General features: G+C 41.2%; 1 protein-coding gene across 3 annotated transcripts in view; it reads right to left on the bottom strand.

Moving 5' to 3' along the window:
- Positions 1-23,875, bottom strand: part of LOC120515207 (tctex1 domain-containing protein 4-like) — a 29,313-nt gene extending 5,438 nt beyond the window's left edge. Inside the window, exons 1-4 of one of the 3 annotated variants that reach the window (XM_039735970.1) lie at positions 23,821-23,875; positions 16,470-16,617; positions 15,217-15,366; positions 6,490-6,570 (exon numbers count right to left, since the gene is read on the bottom strand). In XM_039735970.1, the coding sequence (XP_039591904.1) occupies positions 6,490-6,570; positions 15,217-15,366; positions 16,470-16,568 (330 nt within the window). In that variant the 5' untranslated portion in view covers positions 16,569-16,617; positions 23,821-23,875. Of the gene's footprint in view, positions 1-6,489; positions 6,571-15,216; positions 15,367-16,469; positions 16,618-22,203; positions 22,244-23,750 lie in introns of those variants that run through there. The other 2 variants (XM_039735969.1, XM_039735971.1) reach the window with 2 other exon arrangements.
- Positions 23,876-24,168: the final 293 nt, after the last annotated feature.

Below are 24,168 nucleotides of genomic sequence, written 5' to 3'. Positions count from 1 at the left end.
GAGGATGGATAGGATTAGAAATGAGGACATTAGAGGGTCAGCCCAGGTTAGGCAGTTGAGAGACAAAGTCAGAGAGGCGAGATTTCGTTGGTTTGGACATGTGTAGAGAAGAGATGCTGGGTATATTGGGAAAAGGATGCTAAGGATAGAGCTGCCAGGGAAGAGGAAAAGAGGAAGGCCTAAGAGAAGGTTTATGGATGTGGTGAGAGAAAGCATGCAGGTGGTGAGTGTAACAGAGCAAGACGCAGAGGACAGGACGATATGGAAGAAGATGACCTGCTGTGACAACCCTTAACAGGAGCAGCCGGAAGAAGAAGAAGAAGGCTGGTGCCATTCAGGATTGATTCCCAGTTCTGTTTGGGTAATAATAATTCTTTGCATTTATATAGCGCTATTCTCATTACTCAAAGCACTCAGCAATTGCAGGTTAAGGGCCTTGCTCAAGTGCCCAACAGAGCAGAGCCCCTATTGGCATTTATGGGATTTGAACCGGCAACCTTCCGATTGCCAGTGCAGATCCCTAGCCTCAGAGCCACCACTCCACCCCTGGTCTATATGACTCTGTAGTGGATTGAGTGAGTTGTACAAATGTAGCAGCCATCAGTCATTGCTTGTTAGGCAGGCAGAGTGCCCCCTAGTGACTGAGGCATTGAACTGGAAACTGTACAGGTCGCTACTCCCACTCCCACTCACCTGCCAGTTAGACAAATATGGGAAACACCATTTTGCTTTGAACATGGAAACCTGCCTTGGAATTGATTATTAATAAAAGGCAATCTATAAAAAATGTTTATTTACAGATAATTTGATAAAGTGAGCAGACATTTGGTATTTCAATGCCCTTTGAGAGTCTTGCTGCCCAACATGTTACCATGTCTGTTAATGTCTCCCACTAGCTGGCAGGAATGCATGTGTGAGGTTGCCGTTTCCTGAATTCCAATTTAAGGTACCTTGTTACCACTTCACTGGCACAGACGATGTGCAGCAGCGTCAGCCTGTCTGTGCAAACACGAGCCGACACTCCCCACCTAGAGACAGGCAGCGCCAAAGAGGAGTTGAGAGAAATCGGAGGCTGCACTCTTGTCTCCTTCTTGGCTGCTTTCCCATTCTTAGTCACAATAGACCCCGAGAAGGAACTGCGACGAGTTTGCTGCCAGTTAACCCTTTGGAATATGATTTATGTTTTACTATGTTTGAAATAAATGCAGTCTTGTTCAAATATTTGCTGAGGTTATTCGTGCATGACGCTGTACTCCTCTAGGCCTGTTGAAATAAATCACATCAAGGTTATTGCTTTGTTATTCAGAATTATTCATATGCTTGAACAAACTGTCCTTGTTAAATCATATTTCAACACAACACTGGCGTTCACTTTATTTTGCCCTTTCTTTGGAAGTTATCCGTCTGTCCATGCTTTCACCAGGCCCACTTTCACTGTTGGGAGCCAGAGCCTACCCCAGCAACATAGGGGTCAAGGCAGGAACTGACACTAGATGGGACAACAAGCCAATGGACAGACACTCTTGTGCACCTTTCCACACCCAGATGGAGGAAGGAAACTGGGATACCTAGAGAAAAACTACAAGGACGTGCAGATTTTACTCAGTAGGCAGGTGCTAAAAGCTGCAACATGAGGAAATTCTGTATAACTTCTCACTTTTGGTAAAAAATGAAAGACTGCATCTCTGTTAGACATCAAATTAAAGAGATCATTGAGGTTACTTATCTTGCTTGTGCTAGGAAACAACCCCTTAACCTGCATCCCAACAGTCATTTCAGTGTCACTGTAATAAAAAGTCCTCTGATGGAGCCTGTTTTGTTGTGGAATCACACCAAGATCCATCCCAGTTTAGACGATATTAACTCATGTTGTAACAGTCCTGCTTAGGCGGGCTTTTGTACTTCAGATATCTCGGGTTTGCGGCTGTCCACCGGCAGTTACCACAGTGCAAGTGTCTGAACTGGGATGGATCATAGCGTGATTAGAACATTAACTAGTGATGGTGTGCTTTGTGAAAGATGCCATATCAAATGAAGGATGCTTTACTGTTGGATTGTCAGTGTGGTGTGGCAGTGGTTAGTGCTGCTCACCCACGGTTCAGGGACTTGGCTGTTCAGTTCTTGACATGGTCCTTATCTATTGTGACAGATGCCTGCATGACCCCCACCCTTTAGACTCGACATGGATCTTGGAACTCGGGCACTTTGCACTCCTTCTTTCCCTTTCTTGGGCTAAGGCATTGGCACCCTCACACCACAGCACCAGAGCTGTCATCCTGACAAATCTCAGAATCTCTTCCATGGTCAGGGAATCCCTTGAACCCTACAGGTCCTTTCTGGAGTTTCCTTGTGTCTAAATAATGTAAAATATGGGAATTCTCACTGTCATGTCTCCCACAGAGCGGTGATAGTATACAAGACAAAAAAGAAAATTAATATAACATCACACATACTGCATAATGCAACATATTTATGCAATATATAATGCAAGCAAATATCACTGTCATTAAGGGAGGCTTTTGAGTTGCCTTAAAAACTCTCCCTGAATCTCATGGTGTGAATTCTCAGGGTGAGAAGTAACAAGATGGCGGAGGCACTCATTAATATAATTTTCTTATACTGGATATGCTCTGTGTGCCAGTAGTTTTCCGAGGTCACCCTATGCAGTTCTTTGTGGTCCTGAGGTGAGCAGGGGCCACATCCGGACGTAACATGACTGGTTAAAGCACGCTGTGCTTCATTCTTCTAAAGGTTAGTGAACATAAGTGGAGGCATCTGCTTTGTCCTCACACATCCAAGCTTCCTGAGCCTTCTGGACTATAGTTGAGATGTGTTGTACCCACTTCTAGTGCCAGTGAAGTTGACTCCAAGAAACTTAAATTTGCTGACCCTCTCCACAACATGATGGCGATGTTTCCATTGTTTTAAATAGTCAGACACCCAGAGTAAATCAGACTACTGACTCGAGCAGAAAAGTAACTGGAGATCTCTTCTACTTGGTCAAAGTATTATAGCACATTTACCACTTGGTCCAGTCACAAGGGACCACCCTTTAATGGATTGACCCCTTTCTCACAACATATGCCAGTCTGCCAGGCTGAATCCCACCCTTTGGGTTCAGATCATGCTCACTAGTGGTGTCTTCAAGTTCTCCCTATAGTACCATAAGTTTCCTCCTGGTACTTGGTGTCCAGTATCACTCCTGGTTTCCTTCTACATTCTGGAAATCAGGGCGTCAAGTTAACTGATGACCAACGTTAGTTCAGCATCATTTTATTAAATTAGTTCTTATGTCTATACTAGTTTAACTCGTTGATTCATTTTCAATTTAGCTTTATGAAACTCTGGACATTTTTGTTCTTTATTACCTTAATTTGTTTTTATTTTAAGAGCCGCATTTCACTTTAGTTTTTATTTTAGCTTAAGAAATTAATTCAGTGACGATTATGAAATGCAGGATGTGCCTAAATAACAGAGGGACTGTAGAAACATGCAGACATGCTCCAGAGAGTTATCTTCCGAATATTTAGTAAAACGTCAGTCGCTCATATTGTCCATCTATTCAAGTGCCAGGCTGTTTACTTTGGCAGCGCTAGGCATTTGGTACTTGGGATTAACCGCATCACAGCACCGTATGAAGGCAGGTAACTCACAAAAACTCCTTGACATTCTGAATACAAAACAAAGAACCGTGTGCTTATCAATTAAGTGGACAAGATGGCAGCTTTCCGCTGAGACAAAATTGAAGTTTGTTTGTTGTTGAGCCTCTTTAGTAGACGTGTGTTTTTTCAGCATGTGATGGTCATCAGCCTCTTTCTTGACATCTTTATGAAAGAAGTGTAAGAGGGTTTTTCAGTTCATCAGGTTGTTTCCCTTTAGCTGAATTTCATTAACCGAATTCCATATAACATAATGCCATGTTGGTGTTGAACGATTATTGTGAGCAATGATGATTACTAGGAGACACGTAAACGTGGTAAAAAGGGAAAACTGGGTTAAAGCCAAAACAAATCAAACGATCAAGCAGCCAACAAACAAGGGAAAAACGAGAACCAGCTGTGGAAAGCAAAGAGAGCTCAGAAACTGACAGCAGGGACAACTTGTTGATAAAGCTGACTATGAGATTCAAGACATTTTATGCATCAAGGGATATTGTGCATTGGGATTGTTGCCATATTACTATTGTCACGTCCTGTAAAGCAATTGATGCAACGATCACGGTCATGTGACACAGCCTACAACTTTGCGTGAAAAAAGACCAAAATGAAATGGTAATAAAAATAAACTTTGTCAAAATAAATTGAAAAATTAAAAAAAAAAAACAGATTCTACACAATTAAGCATGAATCAAAATACGTTTTTTACAGTTATGTTAAAAAGGCTATGTAGTGCTTAGTGAAAAAATGAGAGACAATCAACAGCAATGGGGTTATTTAAAAAAAAAAACAGAAGTAGCATGTTTTCTATTTTATTTATTTTAATTTTGTTTCAATTATTTTTGGAGTGTGCGGACTTAACTTCAATGTAGTTTGTCACTCAGCTTTTAGTTTTGTTTCTATTTTAATAAATGAAATACATTTTAGTCACAGTCATCATTTAACACCTATGGGGCTTTGCTCCCTGCTCGCTTCACTCGCCAACCGCCAGACGGGCACTACGCGCTAGCCACTTTGCGGTTCTACCGCTTGCGCATGGAGAAGCAGATGTACAATTTAAACAGATTGGTATTTTCATGGGAATTGTTAAATATGCATAATAGAACTAGCTATTTTACATTACAGCGAGTAGATAACCTTATCTAAAAAATAGTAATACTTAATCATTTGAAAGTAAATTATGTTTCACGTTGCGTTAGAGTTATTTGTTTGGATTTGAAATTAACACGCAAATACTTTTTAAACTTACACTGTTACTGTAAAACTTCAGCAAAAACAATTTTTTGAATTAAATTTTCGTCAATATGACATTGAATTCTGATTCTGTGTCTGGACTTACGCCGTGACAATGCAACATATAACTGCCCGTGAATGAATTTCATTTCCTTCTCTCTAATACATAAACCGACTTTTTCAAATGTTTGCCTCTGCGATTTGTTAATTGTCTTTGCAAAACCTATTCAAATGGCAAACCGTTAACGTTTTAATACGAATGGCATATCAAGATCTCCTTTGGTGTCTAGTGTTATCCGCTGGAGATGTCCTACATTACCTTTCTTGGATACATCCTTCTTTCTGTAGAGCGCCCAGACTCTGGAATGACCTACCAGAATTAATCAGATCAGCTGACTCCGTGAATTCTTTTAAAAAACAACTCAAAACTCATCTGTTCAGGAAGGCTTTTAGCTCTGCCTGACTTTCTTACTCTTCTTTCAGTTTACCTCCATGTCAAGATGCTCATGTAACCTGTGTGTGTGTGTGTGTGTGCTAGATCATCAATTATGTTGTCTGTTAGGCTACTATCTTACTCTTCTTTATTTATTTATTTGGTTTAGTACAATACTATACACTGTATGCACTGCCATTCTTTCTTAAACTCTGTGAAGTGCCTTTAACATGAGAAAGGCGCTATATAAATAAAATGTATTATTAAAGTTGATGTTTTCTTCTTCTGCATGATCACCACCAACTGCTTCAGCATAGTCTATTGATACGCATTTAACCAATTTGCAGTGTAATCGATCAATAATTTTCATGTTAATTTGTTTGTCTTCATTGTTTCTTGGTGCTAGGATTGCCCTTGTACCGATTTCTTCTGTTGATAACCCTTTGGGATGAAATTCTTTAATAAGACATGGACATAATACGTGTTCTTTAATTGTGAACTTAAATTGAGAAAAACATCAAAATTTATAAAGAGCTGAGAGTGCAGGAACTGTGTCTGATAAAAGCATTCACACAGATGAGAGGTGAGAGGACCGTGGGTGTGTGCCGTTAACCCGAAATGGATGAGAGGAGGGCAGGACTTCATAAAATCTCTTGGCAATAGTCTCATCTGATGATTATCTTTTATAATAGAGCGATGTATAATGGATAAATATTTTCTGTACATATTTTATCAAGTGTGTCAAAAGCATTCACACGAATGAGAGGTGAGAGGACCGTGTGTGTGGTTGAATATGGTTGAGAGGATGGCATGACTTGAAAAAATCTCTTGGCCAAAGCCTCGTCTCATGGGAAATGAAAAAATCTCTTGACAAAAGTCTTATCTTGTCCCAGGATTTTTTTATATAATAGAGAGATAATAGCCTTGCTGGCGCCTCTAAAGTAAGGCATTATTGTTGGCTGTAGATGTGAGCCTGCATGCCCTGGGTTGGACTGGCACCCCATACCAGGTTGGATCATAGTTTACTTTTGATTCCAACTGAATAGGCACCAGATCCTTCCTGTAACACCTCCATGGAGAGATGGATTTAACCTGCTACTGCACTGAAGACAGAAGCAGGTAAAGAAAATGCCAGCAATTGGCAGGCAGCTACACAGCCCTTCTTACCTGATCATAAAGGATGGTGACAGGTTTACGAAGGCGTGCTCCAGGGCCCAGTTTTGCAGCAAGTTTTAAAGCAGTCCGCTCCTGAAGAAGTTAAAAAAAATAAAATAAAAGATAAAAAAGGTCACTACTAATAAAAACAGTTTTACCTTACCATTTACCCACTCACAACTGTCTGAAATGGCTACATTACCTCCTTAAAGGCACACATGTATTACTTAAAGGGCACCAACAAGATTACAAGCCTCTTGCTTCTTTGTGGCTTTTACATTTTGATCCCTAAATTATGCGAAAATCTGTGAAGGTGTTAGGTTACCTGAATAGGGGGCATCTAATTGCATCAACATGCTAAGTGGCACCGCGGTCATGTATTTACAGGGCAGGCCACACAGCCTAATGGCTAAGATTCGAGGCACTAAACCCCATCTTTATCACCCACCTTTCCTTTCATTTAAACATCTCATCAATTTCAGGGTTGCAGGGCGCTGAAGCCTATCCTGGCAGTATTTATTGTGTGTAATGTAGATACCAATCCTAGATGGGGCACCAATTCACAGCAGGACCACCACTAATCTATCATATGTTTTGAATGAATCACCAAATACTGAGCCCCAATTGTTAACAAAAAATCAAATGGAAACAATTTAGCACAGCTCCGTTACAGAAAGCAGGGCGAGACAGCAACAATACCTGCTGTGCCACCCATTAAGGAAGACAATTAGGGTCATTTAAACCATTTGCTGATTTATTCTGCCCTCTTAATAGTACATTGCTGGGTAATGCACTTTCATGAAAAAACAATAGTAAAATACAAAGAATTAGAGTGTTCAACCAGTTAAACAATCATACTGGGCAGTCTGATTAACACAAGACCATTTACCATAATGCAATGGGAGATTATGTTTCGTTATTTCACCATATTATAGTACTTTTAATTATATTAAATACATCCATCCATTATCCAACCCGCTATATCCTAACTACAGGGTCATGGGGGTCTGCTGGAGCCAATCCCAGCCAACACAGGGCACAAGGCATGAATAAAACCTTGGGCAGGGCGCCAGCCCACCGCAAGTCACACACACCCACCACGGACAATTTAGGATCACCAATGCACCTAACCTGCATGTCTTTGGACTGTGGGAGGAAACCGGAGCGCCTGGAGGAAGCCCATGCAGACACGGGGAGAACATGCAAACTCCAGACAGGGAGGACCTGGGAAGCGAACCCGGGTCTCCTTACTGTGAAGCAGCAGCGCTACCACTGCGCCACCGTGCCGCCCTTATATTAAATAGATCATGATACAAAAACAAGTATATCATTTCAGTAGCTAAGGTTAACTCGTTCATTATTTGAAGTCTGGTTTTGCTGACAAGCCTGCCATTTAAAGAACAATGCAGTCGCCACTGGCCAGGGCAGAGGACAGCCAGCTGTCCATATTACACCACTTCAATTGTTCCACTTTTTATCACAAACCAACACTCTCATTATGGTGGACCATACTGGGCCTAAAATAGAGGGACGTTCAAAACGTTTCCGCACTTTCCTTTTTTCGTCGGAAACAGTGAAGGCGGGAGGAGATAGTAATTGGGCATTAAAATGTTGGTACAATGCTTGGAAAATTGCATTGCAAACAAAGGTGATTATGTAGAACAGTGATGTCATTTATTTTCGAAATTCTTAATAAATGGAGTTTAAAAAAAGTGCAGAAAGTTTTTGAATGTCCCTCATAGATTTTCGTACTTGGGAAATGTAAGTGTTGCTACAATTACAAGTTTCAACTTTTCATGGTCTAAATCTGCTTTGCCCATTACTGGGTTTTCTGGAGACAGAACCCATCACCACGAATTGGTGTCTCCTGCCACCTCTCAGACTGAGAGATATGGAATTGGACACCTGGTCAGCATCGAGGCATATGAGCTGCGAGGAAAGACTGAAGGAGTTGAATCTTTGATGTTAAAAGAGGTGTCCATCAGGGCTCAATGCTGGGGCCCTTGCTATAAGATCTGACTTGTGATGCTGTATAAATAACAAGCCAGTAAAGACTGCAGGTGATTCCAAACTAGGTGGAACGGCAGATCATTTGGAATAAGTTGAACTATCACAATATAGAGGCTTAACTGGATATACTATATGGCAGATGTAATACTTTACATTTACTTACATTCAAATTGTAAATGTGAGATTTGAACACACAACAGGAGGTCAGAATCTTGTAGGTACATCTTATTAAAAAGACCCAGGAGTCTCAGTGGACTCATTACTCTCTACATCCAGATAGTGTTCAGAAGTGATCAAGAAAGCCAATAAGATATTAGGCTACAAGACATTCGAGGTTATGCTTAAGCTTTATAATGCACTGGCGAGGCCTCACTTGGAGTACTGTGGGCAGTTTTTGTGTCCATGCTGTAGGAATGAAAAGATGAATTTTAACTTGCCTACCCAGGGACAGTTATAATAATGTGGGACGGAGGAGAGGTTTAACTTCATTAATCAATTATTGGTCTTGCCTTTTGCAGTGCCTGTAATCGATTAAATAATTTGGTGAGGCTCCTACTTTATTTTCCTTACCTTGTAGGGGGGGGAAGTCTCCAGCCTTTAAACTTATATCAAGATAACTGAAGCACACTCATTTTAAGAAACAGAATAATACAATTTATTCATAAGCACAAGGATTACAGAAATACGATAACTACACATGTATGTTGACATGTAAGATGGACGCAGACAGACTAGACAGTCAAACAAATAAGAATGAGAGGCTGGCTGTTTACTTGCCATTCAGACTTCTAATTTATCTTGCCACAGATAAATAGTTTTATGATATTAAGTCTTTAAAGTTAATGTCTGATGTCGTGGAGTTATTGCTTTGCTGCTGCTCCGGGTTCAAGTGAAGGATTCTTCTTGTGTTGGAGTGCACTCTCTGTTTGTTGTGCGATCTTTTTATTTGTGATGTTCTGTGCTTTCCTCAGTTAGGCCGCAGCGTTACAGGGAAAAGTATTACTCTTTCTGCTGCAAGAGCTTTGATACTGAAATCCATTTCTAAAGTAATACCTACTTCTCAGGCCTTTTCAGACTGGGCTCGGTGATTGGAATGGCATATTCTGGTAGCAGATAGAGAGTTTATTTCATACATTTTTCGTCATTTTTGGAGAGTGTGTTCAGGAGTGACCCTGGGTAGAGTGCCCCAGGGAATCCCCTGCGAATCCCTTCTTTTTTATTTAATGTTATGGATATTATTCAAAGAAAACAACATTTCATACAATCATGTCAAACTTAACAAACCAGAATTCAACCCCCTCAATTCTTCTTCTTTTTTTTCGGCTGCTCCCATTAGGGGTCGCCACAGCAGATCATCTTCTTCCATATCTTTCTGTCCTCTGCGTCTTGTTCTGTTACACCCATCACCTGCATGTCCTCTCTCGCCACATCAATTTCCTCAAAATTTCGTTGAGAGAGTCACCTGAGAGAGCCAGAGTGAATGTTCAAGATAGTGCAACGGGTTTTAAGGGAATGTGTAACTTCTCCTGGTTGGATTAAAGTCACTTCCAGTTTCAAAATCAGTATCTCATCATAGGCGTGTTCTTCTGTCCATCAGAGTTGTCATTCATTGCTTTACAGCTCTTTCTTCATGCCTGAGTCCATTCCACGCCTTCTGACTTATGTCATTTGTAGAGGGGCCTCTGGAGAGATGTCAGTTCAACTCTGATTTACACCTTTGTTATCAGATGAAGGGCAGGCAGCTCCTGGTACAAGCTGGAGGTCAGTCGCTCAGTTTCTGAATGGGGTGAGGCTGGCTGGTCCTGTTAAATCTGCCTTCTTGACAGGTCTGGTGTGCCACTAAAGCCTACCAGACTAGGCAGTGCCCGCTTTGTCCTACAATATTACAAAAAAGGCACAGCAGCCCTAGAGATTGTCCAGAGAAACACAACTATCTGGTCGCAGGACTGGGTTATGAAAAAAGATGAAAGAATTTGAACTTTTTCAGCTTAAGCAAATGGAGATAAGGAGGTAATATGATTAGAGCATTTAAAATTATGAAGGGACCAGTGGATCCCAGCTGTTACTTTACGAGTTCAACAAGGACCAACGAACAGAGTTGGAAAGTTAACAGCAGATCTCAAACAAATATTACAATGTTTTTCTTCTTTGGGGCCCTCACATCTTGACTTGATGTTATTTTGGAAATCTCAGTGAATAGGATGCACAAAGTGGTGGGTCTGAATGGTGAGGTTTCATCATAGTATTTTCTAATGTTTCTAATTAGGAATTAGGTAGATAAGATTGGCAGACTTTGTTGGTCTGCATGGCCTGTTTTCGTCAATTTTAGTTTATGCTCTATTGTTTTCAATTTAGGCTAAGGACACACAAGACAAAAGTGTTTAAAATTATGGAGGGAATTCATGTGATGTATTGTAGCTGTTACTTCAGAATGAGTTTGTCAACCAGAACATAGGCACACTGTTAGCAGCTAATAAACAGTACATCTTCCATAAATGTTAGAAAGGGAAGAGAACCATAGATACATGGAATTAATTACTAAATAGTATAGTAATTTGTCGACTTTCAAAACTTAACTGGATGATGTCTAGCAAAAGAATAAGACTTTATAAGGTTTGTGGGCTGAATGGTCTGCTCTCTACAACATTGTTATTATGTTCACTTTAGGTCACTAATGTCCACACTTGCTCACACTGAGCCATTTTAGATTGATCAGCTAAATTAAAGTGTATAACCTTAAAACAAAACACAGAATGTGTGTTTATTACATGACTTTTATTAGGTACTAGCAGGAGTACCCGCCGTTGCCTGGGAATCTATAACCGGTGAATTTCCCAAATGAAAGAAACAGAACATAGAAATAGAACAAACAGTTTTCTGATTGACATTCTATTGTAAGTTCCTCTGCTCTGGATTTTGTGTGGTGTGGCATTTGAGACGAGCTTGAAATAGACTTTGTTGTGGCATCTGAGTATCTAACAGACATAGGCGATGGTAACTACAAAGAGAAGTGACATACAACCGGTGCGGCGTTTGGGGAAAATGGTGGTGGAAGGATGCGGTCTTTTTAAGGCGAGTCTTTGTTCAAACGTGCTTGAATATAACGGACGTTGGCGAATGAAATACAGCAATATCAGTGTGTGTGGGAGTGTAACGTGTGGAAACGAGGGGGTGTCAGCTGGTCATGCGCACTGGGTCGTTCACATTTTACATCCATACGGCAGCTCCTCTTCACCCGATCAAAGCAGTTGGCCTTCTCATACTTGGACACTTCCACCATCTTTTGGCAATTTAAAGAAACATAGGTAAAGAGCGACACACAGAGACCAAAGCTACCGCTAGATGGTGCTGCGGTGAACATCCGTTGGAACGTGCGGCCATCTTGTCGGTGATAAGTACGGGGATGTGTGTCGAAGGTTGTGTCGGTGAAAAGGTGCCCTGCGGTTCATCATAAACATTTTTCTGAACCAAACATACCCCATGACCTTCTCCTGGTCAGAAAGGAGCCCCATGCCCAGTTTGGTGCCAATCGGACACCCGGTGCAGATTTATATGGTGGACAAACAAACATATATACACACATACATAGACTCTGCTTTATATATTAGATCAACTAAACATAAAAAGAAAAAAATAATTGGGATTCAGTGGTTTGTGCCATTACAGATTAAGGATCGCAGGTTCAATTCCCAGTCAGGTTAATTCATGTGTATGTGGTGTTTAAGTGTTCTCATGTGACCACATGGGTCTCTCCAACTTCATAAAGACTTGACCTTAAATTGGTCTGGGCCAGGATTGTGTGACCATACCCAGTGTTAGGTCAGTGCCTTGTCCATAATTATAATTCTTACTGTATATAATAATTCTTTACATTTATAGAGCAATTTTCTCACTACTTAAAGTAGTTTACATAGCATGTAGGAAGGCACTTTAACCACCACCAATGGCAGCACCAACCTGGATGATGCGACAGTATCCATGTTTTCGCTAATAAGCACACCACACATTAAATATTAAGTTGTGAAGGGTTGAGAGAGACAGACAATTAGAGACAGGGGATGATTAGGGGGCCAGAATGACTAGGCCCTGGACATCAGGAAACACCCTACTCTTTTTGAAAAAAGCCCAGGGATCTTTAATGACCACGGAGAGATGGGACTTTGGTTTTACGTCTCATCCAAAGGATGACACCATTTTTACAGCAGAGTGTCCTAGTCACTGCATTGGGGCATTGGAATCCACATGCAGACCACAGGGTGTTAGCCTCTACAACACAACGTCTATATGAAGTATCTATCCATCCATTTCCTAACCCGCTGAATCCGAACACAGGGTCACGGGAGTCTGCTGGAGCCAATCCCAGCCAACACAGGGCAGGGTGCCAACCCACCGCAGGACACACACGGGCCAATTTAGAATTGCCAATCCACCTAACCTGCATGTCTTTGGATTGTGGGAGGAAACCAGAGCGCCCGGAGGACACCCACGCAGACACGGGGAGAACATGCAAACTCCACGCAGGGAGGACCCTGGAAGTGAACCCGGGTCTTCTTACTGCGAGGCAGCAGCGCTACCACTGCGCCACCGCGCTCCCCATGAAGTATCTACCTTGTGCTTAATGCTGCTGTGATAAGTTTTGTATTGTAGTGACCTATAATGCACAAGTCAGGTTTAAAGGGTCAAAAAAATAACCCTGGGTTTTAGTTCAGAAGGTAATGTTTTCCAACATACTGAATTATGGTTCTCAACCTCATCTAGACATTCTTAAGAAGACAGGTTTAGATGAGAATGGGCTATTCATCATTTTTCTTTACCTTCCTACCTTTCACTTAAATCTTTAAAAACAGTCAAGTCTAGAGCTGAAGGTTTCCAAAATACTGCACCACTTAATAACTTACTCCATGTATTTAGGTTTGTTTATGAGAAGAAATAATTTATAACATTGGTGCAAAATTTGTCTTTAAACAACTTCCATCTGTGGCCTCATCTTCCAGCAGAAGAATACACTTAAAGTAATAGTTGGAATCCACCATACTAATTCCAAAACAAACGTCCATCCTGTCTCCTCTAAACGTTTGCTTTTGAAAAGTGAGCAGGTTTAACTTCTTCATTCTCTGCTCATACCTCACTTGCATTAGTCCTAGAATCAGCCTGGTTGCTTTTCTCTGGATGTTTTGTAGTGCTGCTGTGTCCTTTTTATAGTATTCTGAACAAACCCTCATGCAGTTATCCAGGTGAAGCATCACTAGTGTGTTCGAAAGCCTTTGCAGAACTTCCTTTGACTTGTACTGCACACATTGCACAATTGAACGTATTCTGCTTTCCAGCTTCTTCTATGCTCTGTCTGGATATGGATAGTAATGAGTCCACTACAACTCCTAACTCCTTGTTACATTGTGTGCTTTCCAATTTCAGATTTCACCATAGTTTAATAATATGTGATATTTTTTAATTTGTGCATGCAAAATCTTTTACTTATCTACATTAAAATTAATTGTCCAATCCTGAATTCTCTCCCAGTCCCGGACCCTGGGTTATCCACTATTCTGGTTAGCTCAGTGTCATCCACAAACTGCATTGCTAACTAGATAACTGATGTAAATTAAAGGGTAGCAGACCAGCACTAATCCTTGATGGAACTATTTTACATTACAGTGAGTAATAAACCATATTAAAAAATAGTAAAACGTAATAATATGAAAGAAAATTATGTTTCATGATGCATTAGAGTTTTTTGTTGCATTATACGATTTTGTTGTGTTTAGATTTGAAATTAACATTCAAATACTTTTTAAACAAACTTTTATTGTAAAACTTCAGTAAAAACAATGTTTTGAATTACATTTTTGTCAATATCGCATTGAATTTTGATTCTGTGTTTGGACTTACATCGTGACAACGCAATGTATAACTGCCCGTGACTGAATTTTGATTCTTTCTCTCTAATAAATAAACCGACTTTTTTGAATGTTTATATCTTTGATTTGGTAATTGTCTTTGCAAAAGCTATTCTAACTGGAAGCTGTTAACGTTTTAATACAAATGGCATATCAAGATCTCCTTTGGTGTCTAATATTATCTGCGGAAGATGTACTACATTACCCTTCTTGGATACATCCTTCACAGTAATTCGGACGGTGAAAGACTGAACAATTTTAACGTTTGTAGATATTCTTCGGGATATTGTAAGTTGATGTGTTCATCTTCCGCACAATCACCACCAACCGTTTCAGCATAGTCTATTGATACACATTTAACGAACTTGTCGTGTAACCGATCGATAGTTTTCACCTTAATTCGTTTGTCTTCATCGTTTTTCAGTACTAGGATTGCCCGTGTACTCATTTCTTCTGTTGATAACCCTTTGGGATGAAATTCTTCAATAAGATTTGGACGTAATTAGTCTTCTTTCATTGGGAACTTAAAGTGAGGAAAACATAAAAATTTATAAGAGTTGAGAGAGCAGGAACTGTGTCTGACAAAAGCATTCACACGGATCAGAGGTGAGAGGACCATGTGCGTAGTTGAATATGTTTGAGAGGAGGGCGTGACTTGAAAGTCCTGTCTAGTGGGACTTGAAAAATTCTCTTGGAAATAGTCTTGTCTTTTATAATAGAGAGTTAATATCTTATGTGGCCCTCTGATCTCTGCATTGTTTCCTTAAACTGGGTGCAATTCTCACAAATTTTGTCACAATGGGTATTCCAAACAAAATATAATGTGCCTTACCTTTAATCCTTTAGTGAACCTCTGTGCTGCTATGAGCCCCTTGAGGCTGATGGTTCCAGTGTCCTCAGGTCTGCTTTGCACCACTCGTGATGATCTTCGGGGCGTTTGGTCGCTAGAAGATGTTGCTGGGTAAGTTGTTGCTTGGGCCTTCTGGATACAGAAGGATGAGAAAATTAAGCCCATTTCCTGTGACTGACTATGTCATCACAGTAAGATACAAATCAGTGGGTCTGAAAACAGTTTAACAAAGTAATGCATTGTTAGCGCTTATTTCTCCACAATGATTGACTCTGGGCCCCCAGCATGGCCTTTGACCTCCCTGTCACCTAACTGCAGAAATACTACATGAAGCAGCCTTAGTGAGTTTGTGAAGATATTTTCCTATGAAAGATGATATATAAAATAAAGTCCATGATGTCAATTGGCACCACATGTATTTGAATAAAAAAACAGTGTTTTTCTTTGCTTTAAACTTCAAAATGTTGTAAAATATGTGAGAATAGACACAAGGGAAGAGCTGGCAATGGGGCTGTTGAGTCTTCTCAGTATATTTAATTAAGAATAAGAAATTAAAAATAAGTATACATGCATACAATCTCAAACCCTATTGGGGATCATAGGGTGCCACAGACAATCCTGAGTCAGAAGCAGCCAGGTGAGGATGCCAGTCCATCACTGGATACACACGCACATTCACCTGGGACAATTTTGAGTTGCTACTTATTGTAATTCACAGATTTTCAGGAAATTCCATGTAGACAGAACATGCAAAATATCTGGATGATGGATTAAAAACCAGGACCAGCAACCAATCAATAAGGCAGCAGCATAGCCAATGTGCCACTATGATTTCATGTCACCTCCAAAGAAACACTAAGGAATGAAAATCATTTAGCATTTGATAACTCATTCTATTCTACCTTAGAAAAGTGGAGATAAGGTACATTAATGCCTGTCTTAATTATTTTTCTAGCCTACATAAAAAATAATTTTAAACACTTTGTATTTAAAACTATCAAGTTTTTACAAGCAGTTATATAACAGCCATAAAAACTATTACCAGGTAGCTTCGCAAACATAAAGCATATCAGCACTTGTGCAATTCACACAATGCTGAGAGCAATTAAAGATAAAGTTTAATCCCCCAGCATTCAGTTTACTCCCCACTGTGTTCACGTGGCAGAGACACACGAGCCCAATAACCAAAGCTGATCGGGGAAAATTCAACGGCCATACAGTTAGACATGCCCCACCTGTTTCACTGCTGAGCCCTTGTCTTTATTTTCTTTGGCTGCCACTCTGAAGGCAACTTTGTTTGCCCTTGAAACAGAGTCCTCTTTGGAGTCGCCCATCCCTGCACAGCAGATCTACATTCAACAGTCTTCTTTTTTTCCAAGATACCTTAAAGCAAACAACAAGCAAAAAAGAGCCTTTCAGTGAAGTTTGTTTCACAGAAGCTGAGGCCCGTTGCATTGTCCCACTACAAACACTTGTACTCGTGTTTGCAGACATTTGAAACAAAGTCCAGCATGTTTGTTAATGTGTCACTTTAAAAGCACTAGTTTAACTGTAAGCTTCACCAAACGTTGGTAGATTGAGGATCCCACAGCAAGCAAGGAGATAAATGCATTGGGTCACCTTTTCTGGAGGTTACATGCACCACGTAGCCACCGGTGAGGTGCATTTCTCCCCACTCTGTAGACTAAACTGTAGCATTCCAGTATAAATATCTGAACTTCTTTTATAAATAATTAGAAAAAACGGCAAAAGGCAAATTAACAAAATAAAGGAAATGGCTCCATAGCCACAGCATGCCATCAGAACAGTATCAGTTCAACCTGGCATGCATCTTACAAGTGTTTGAAACAGATCTGCTAGAACACAATACCAATAAGAAATCCCACCAACTGGGATTTTGGTTATAGTGGTGGAAATGCTGTCTCAGGCTCTGCTCCAGAGCCTCTCATACATGCTCCACTGGATTGAGATCTGGTCCCTGAGAAGACCATGGTATATGGTCAAAGTACTTGTATTATGTGGATGGTGACATTGTCTAGCATCCATCCATCCATTATCCATCCTGCTATATCCTAACACAGGGTCACAGGGGTCTGCTGGAGCCAAACCCAGCCAACACAGGGCGCAAGGCAGGAAACAAATCCTGGGCAGGGCACCAGCCCACCGCAGGGCACACACACACTCACACACCAAGCACACACTAGGGACAATTTCGAATCGCCAATGCACCTAACCTGCATGTCTTTGGACTGTGGGAGGAAACCCACGCAGACATGGGGAGAACATGCAAACTCCACGCAGGGCAGACCCGGGAAGCAAACCCAGGTCTCCGTACTGCGAGGCAGCAGCAATACCCACTGCACCACCGTGCCGCCCCATTGTCTACCATCAGGCCTGAAATTATTTACCATAGGATGAATTGTTTTGAATTTATTGGCATTGCCCTTGTCCTCTAAAAGAACCTTTAGGTCAAACCACCCCAGGTAAATTCACCAGACAGAACTCTTCACTATGGGAAAAAAGCATGTGGTCCCGTAGGCTTCTGTTATGTGCACCACATGTGATTTTTTTCACTTGAGTCAAACAAACTGAGGGATGCCCACTTGACTCATCAGAACAGATTACTTTTTCACCATTGCTACTACTTTTTTTGTAATATTCCCCTTTAATCCTTATGTCTTCCCATTGTGTTTAGTTTTTTCAATGATGGCTATCCACCCTGAATACCTGGACCTGAATATCATTGGAAACAAAAACCTTGACAAAAAGGTCTGTTTGGAATGCATCTGTAATCTCAGCAAACTATGGTTCAGTATTCAAGAACTATGAGGTCACTGAAAATAATTTTACACTCAGAGATAAGTCATCTCACAGTTTCCTGGAATATATCATTTACATGGATTGGTTACTCAGCGACAATAGTTGAACTCTGTGGACTACATGGCTTTGCTGGTTACAGTCTACATTTCCCCAGGACATATTGTGATAATTATCTATGGTCTTCCTCTTTATGAATTTTTGTAACATTGCCGCGTTTCTTGTCTATATTTTCAGAGCATAAGAAATTTGATAGGGGCAGCACGGTGGTGCAGTGGTAGCGCTGCTGCCTCGCAGTTAGGAGACCTGGGTTCACTTCCCGGGTCCTCCCTGCATGGAGTTTGCATGTTCTCCCTGTGTCTGTGTGGGCTTCCTCTGGGAACTCCAGTTTCCTCCCACAGTCCAAAGACATGCCGGTTAGGTGGATTGGCGATTCTAAATTGGCCTTAGTGTGTGCTTGGTGTGTTTGTGTGTGTCCTGTGGTGGGTTGGCACCCTGCCCAGGATTGGTTCCTGCCTTGTGACCTGTGTTGGCTGGGACTGGCTCCTGTGACCCTGTGTTCTCATTCAGCATGTTGGAGAATGGATGGATGGAAGAAATTTGATAAATGAGGGGAGACCTTTCAGTCCATCAGAATCATTTGTTTAGCTCATAGCTAAGCTGTCTCAATATCTTATCCAGTGTGGAAGTCCCGCGGACATACAGCTCCCCTAATCGGGACACAGACAGGCACAGAGACACAAGTGTAAAACGACCACACGGTTTTATCCTCTTCTTGCCTTTTCAGCACAAATCACCAAGAAATAATGCTTAGTCCCTTCTCTCTCTTTTCTTCTCTCTTTCTCACTCTCTCTCTCTTTCCCTTCTCTACAGCCTCCACTCCACACAAGCTTTGTCCTCTACCTCCTGACTCTGGTTCCTCGAATGGATTGAGGTGGCCTCCTTTAGATAGATAGATAGATAGATAGATAGATAGATAGATAGATAGATACTTTATTAATCCCAAGGGAAATTCACATAATCCAGCAGCTGTATACTGATACAAAGAAACAATATTAAATTAAATAGTAATAAAAATGAAAAAATTTAAATAAAATTAATGTTAGCATTTACTCCCCTGGGTGGAATTGAAAAGTCGCATAGTGTGGGGGAGGAATGATCTCCTCAGTCTGTCAGTGGAGCAGGACAGTGACAAAAGTCTGTCACTGAAGCTACTCCTTTGCCTGGAGATGACACAGTTCAGTGGATGCAGTGGATTATTCATGATTGACAGGAGTTTGCTTAGCGCCCGTCGCTCTGCCACAGATGTTAAACTGTCCAACTTTAATCCTACAATAGAGCCTGCCTTCTTAACAAGTTTGTCCAGGCGTGAGCGTCTTTCATCTTTATGCTGCCACCCCAGCACACCACCGCGTAGAAGAGGGCACTCGCCACAACCGTCTGGTAGAACATCTGCAGCATCTTACTGCAGATGTTGAAGGATGCCAACTTTCTCAGAAAGTATAGTCTGCTCTGACCTTTCTTACATAGAGCATCAGTATTGGCAGTCCAGGTTCATCCTGGTCCTCCTCTGGCAGCACTTCCGGGTGTGGTGGAGGTGCTGTAGAACAGGGCTTTGGGGCTGTCCAGGTGCCCCCTGGCGGTAACCAAGGATCCCAGGAGGGTTGAACTTCCAAGCTCCAATCCCGTGGCCCCAATGGAATCCAGGGGGATTACCCTCTTGTGTTCCAGGGGAGGTATTGCTGTGGACATGTCCTCTCACACCGGTCTTTCCACCAGAATGGTGTCCCGACTGAGCAAGGCTCCTGGCCGTCCACCACACCAGATACTTCTTAAAGGTTCTCAGGATCTCTGCTTCAACTCCATGTCTCAGTAGTTGGTTGCAGGTTCCCACAACTCTTTGCATAAAGAAGTCCTTCCTGGCTTCAATCCTAAATGTATTTTCCCCTTCATTTCCACTGATGTACTTGAGTATGTGATTCACCCTTAAGCTGAAAGAACTTTGTTGTATCTAATTTATCAATGCCTTTTTTTTAATTTCTTTTGTTCTCATTTCTTTATGGTGATTTCACCATTCTGTATATCCTGTGTTCTATAATGTTGGCTTGTATTCTATCTAGAAACATTGTGGAAATGGCTTTTGGGTAAATAGAGACTAGCTAACAATTTTGTTTATGCAATTCATTTACAATATACTGTATAATAACTAGCCTTACCTTCCATACTAAGTATTAGTACATATTGGAACCTGATTGTTTGATTTTGCACCAAAATAGTCACAACATTGTGTTTCAATGTCTAATAATGAGTGTATATGTTATCTCTCACTCTGAAGCTCTTGACTTTAATCGACATTTGATTGCAGTGATCCATATTTGTTTGTGTGTTAAAATTCCATCTTGAAGCAGCGTACAGATATTACAGTCAACAGGTTTGCTCTTTCATCCACAGTTACCCCTAAAAGACAATAACTTTGCCTCTGATACCACGCCAATTTCACTTCGGACTGAAGCTGGTGCCATATGTGCCTTAACAGTCGACTATCTCACGGTGCCACTGACACCCCTTCTCTTAACAATGCTAGCCCAAAGAATGAGAAACTGGGCTGGCCCAGCATTTTTATTCCCAGCCATTGGCATGATGGGTAAGTACTTTCTCAATGACATCAGTGACAACACCTGTGTCAAGGCACTGGCTTTTAGCTGAATCTACTGTACGTGCCTCTTTAACTCAAGTGTTTATTTTTTCAATTACTTATGACTGGGTTACTCCATAAAATAAAGACTATTAATATATGCTTAAATCAGCTTTGGCTCACTATATATGGGTGCATTATCTTAACTGGAACTGAAATCAATATGTTTTATGATGAAAGTGGGGCACAATTAGAGCGCATTTATGCACTGAAAAAAAAAACCCAGAGAACTCACCCACACGCCCATTTACCTCACCCATGGCAGATTCCAGACTGTCTACGCCAGCCCATCCCAGCAGCAGCAGGCTCAAGTGAGGAGCCAATCCTAAATGGGATGCTCATCCATTGCTGAGCACACAAACACACATTCACAAAACTGCATGAAATATGGGGAGCACTCATAGAAATTGTATGTGGCCACAGGGGGAGATTGTGTAAACTCCACAAAGGCCAGCAGTCAAACCTGGGCACAGTGTTATGCCACTGTGCTGCCCCACAGTCATTTTAAACTCTGAACACAACTAAATTGTGGTTCAGGTTCACAATTTAGAATTATTTATTTGATTTGCATTTTTTACAAAGGGTAGCATGGTAGTGCAGTGGGTAGCGCTGCTGCCTCGCAGTTAGGAGACCCGAGTTTGCTTCCCGGGTCCTCCCTGCATGGAGTTTGCATGTTCTCCCCGTGTCTGCGTGGATTTTCCCACAGTCCAAAGACATGCAAATTAGGTGCATTGGCGATTCTCCTTGTCCTTGGTGTATGTGTGTGCCCTGCCCAGAGTTTGTTTCCTGCCTTGTGCCCTGTGTTGGCTGGGATTGGCTCCAGCAGACCCCCGTGACCCTGTAGTTAGGATGTAGTGGGTTGGATAATGGATGGACGGATTTTTTTACAAAAGAGGTTAAGCACATTAAATGAAGACATGTGTCTGACAATGCATAATCAGACCAGTTTGATCCAGTTGTGGATTACAGCAGCTTTGTGCACAAGTCGGTAGCTAAGCCCAGAAGGAGTACCAGTCCATCACTGGGTGCCCTTGCACACACTCACGGGCTCTCGTAAGGAGTCGTCAGTTGTCACCAGCCAACCCAGCACACATGGCCAAGGGTATGGGCTGTGGGAGTGAAATACACCGAGACACAGAGAGAACATGGAGACTCCACACAAACATCACAAGATCACTGATTTGAACTCTGATCTCTGAAGCTGTGATGCCATCCTTTTCAATGGTTCTTAAGCTTTAAATGTCAATTTTCTTTCAAAAAAGGTAACATATATTAAGAGAGGGTGAGATTAGACAGAATTATAATAACAATGTAGTCATTTGGATTATTGCTCTGAGAGCTTGGAATGAAGTGAGTCATAACTTATGATGTATCCTTACTACATCCTAACTTTAACCGACAATGAAAACTGAACAAATTTAAGAAACATATGTTTAACAGAAGTAGAAGAAACCAACCTTAACTCTAGAAGTATGTTTCTAGGCCAAAAAAGTTGTTGATTGTGTTTATTCGAGTTAACAATTCTGGGATCACTTTTAAAAATACTGTAATAGTGTCTCTTCAGAGTGATGCCATAGGGGAACCATTTTTTGTTCTCAAAAGAACCATTCAGATGCCAGAAAGAACCTTTACTTATTTAGATGTGTAACAGGATTCGTAGTCATGAATAGATACAGTAATAACACATTTGTAAAATTTCAATGTATTCATCATTTTAAAAAGATTCTTCCTGCATGCAGTAACACTCTGTTCACTGTTCAGGGTTTTCTTGCTCTTCCGAGGGTAGCCTAAAGATTTCTGTTTTGTTCACATATTCAGAACCTTTTCAAAGCCCAAAGAAACAATTTCATACGCAAAGCACACGGTTCTTTGGTAAGCAGTGATTCAATGAGGAACCGCATAACCCATTCAAGTTATTTTTAAGAGTGAGAGTGTTTAGGGGGCTGCTCGGTACATGCAGCAGTTGATTCAGAATCCAAAGATTACTCAAGCAGCCATTCACACTGACATATGCCTGATTGTTTAGTGTACATTATATACAGTTTGTTATATACATATATATTCTATACAGTATAACGTTGCATGCTATGCGTTGTATCCATTGTCTTTTTTTCTGTTGCTGATATTATATTACTGTTACTAGTCTGAGGGAGACATGCCATGAGAAAGTCTTTGTGTTATTTACACATTATAATAAACCTGAACATGAGCGATAGCAACACGCTTAATTAAGAAAAGAGTCCAAAAAATTCAGGAGCCTGCCAGGACTGGTGTCTCTCATCGGAAGCGCACTTTGATCATTACTTTTTAAATGTAGCACTGACAGAGAACAAATATGTTCATACTGCTTTGAGAATCTCTTAAATCGTGAAAATAAACAAATATGAACTCTACGACCATAGAATTAACAGCAAGCATAGACAATGTCGGTTCGTTTCGGGAGTCTTTTACATTCTATTAAATATATATTAAAAATCCAATGATTAGGCATCAAACGACTTTGCTGTACTTGTTTTTAGAAAGCCTTAATTAATGTCCCTTAAAATCAAAAGACGGGCATCAAAACGAATCTACCTATTCAGCATCAGCAAGAGCATGGTGGGCAAGACACGAAGCAGCCCTGAACAGGGTGCCAGGAGTGCCAGTAAATCGCAGGGCACCCTCTCTCTCTCTTACGCGGCTATCTTTCAGTTTCCAAACAGCGCGAACATCTTTGGTGTGCGCGCGTGTGTGTGGGGAGAATCGGAAAACCCCAAAAAAGGGAAACAACACCAGAGAATGAAAGAGAGAATGACTAAACTACACACAGTTACAACAGAGGTCTTGAATCCAGTGCCCCAAAGCAGCATTGCTATCAGCTACGCCACTGAGGTCTGTGAACGCATCGTCATGTGATGAGACCATGAGATAAATCCACGTTTATTTTAGTACGGCTCCCCATTATTCCTACTGCCAATAAAACATAGCCCGTGCTGTAGCCCATATATGACGTTTATGTCCCTACCTCTTCTTCCTTATCTCGCCGTTCTCCGCAGGTCTCGGTGCTGACTCTTTTATAGAAGCAGTCGGCTTACCTGCGCGTCCGCACGTGGTCCGCCAGGTTGCTAACAGTCGAGCAACTTGCTTCAGTATTTGTATTTGACTTTCTCAGTTGCCCAGCCAAGCCTCGATCTTTGTAGACAGCTAAACTGTGATCAGTTAAGTCAATAAGGAAATGCAGACGGCGTTACACAGTAAGGCACACAAGTACATACACATGAATGGCCACTATCTTGTCGTTATTTAATGAATGTAGGAGAATCCTTTCTTTTTTGGAGACTGTCAGCCTAACAGTCTTAGTAAAAATGACGTTTTGTGTGATTTCTACTATCTATAAGCATATCAATTAATCAAATGTAGAGAGTGGTGCGAGCTATCCGAAA

The sequence above is a fragment of the Polypterus senegalus genome, chromosome 14, assembly GCF_016835505.1.
Source record: "Polypterus senegalus isolate Bchr_013 chromosome 14, ASM1683550v1, whole genome shotgun sequence".
NCBI classification, from domain to species: domain Eukaryota; kingdom Metazoa; phylum Chordata; class Cladistia; order Polypteriformes; family Polypteridae; genus Polypterus; species Polypterus senegalus.
This window is presented reverse-complemented; position numbering and strand designations above follow the sequence as displayed.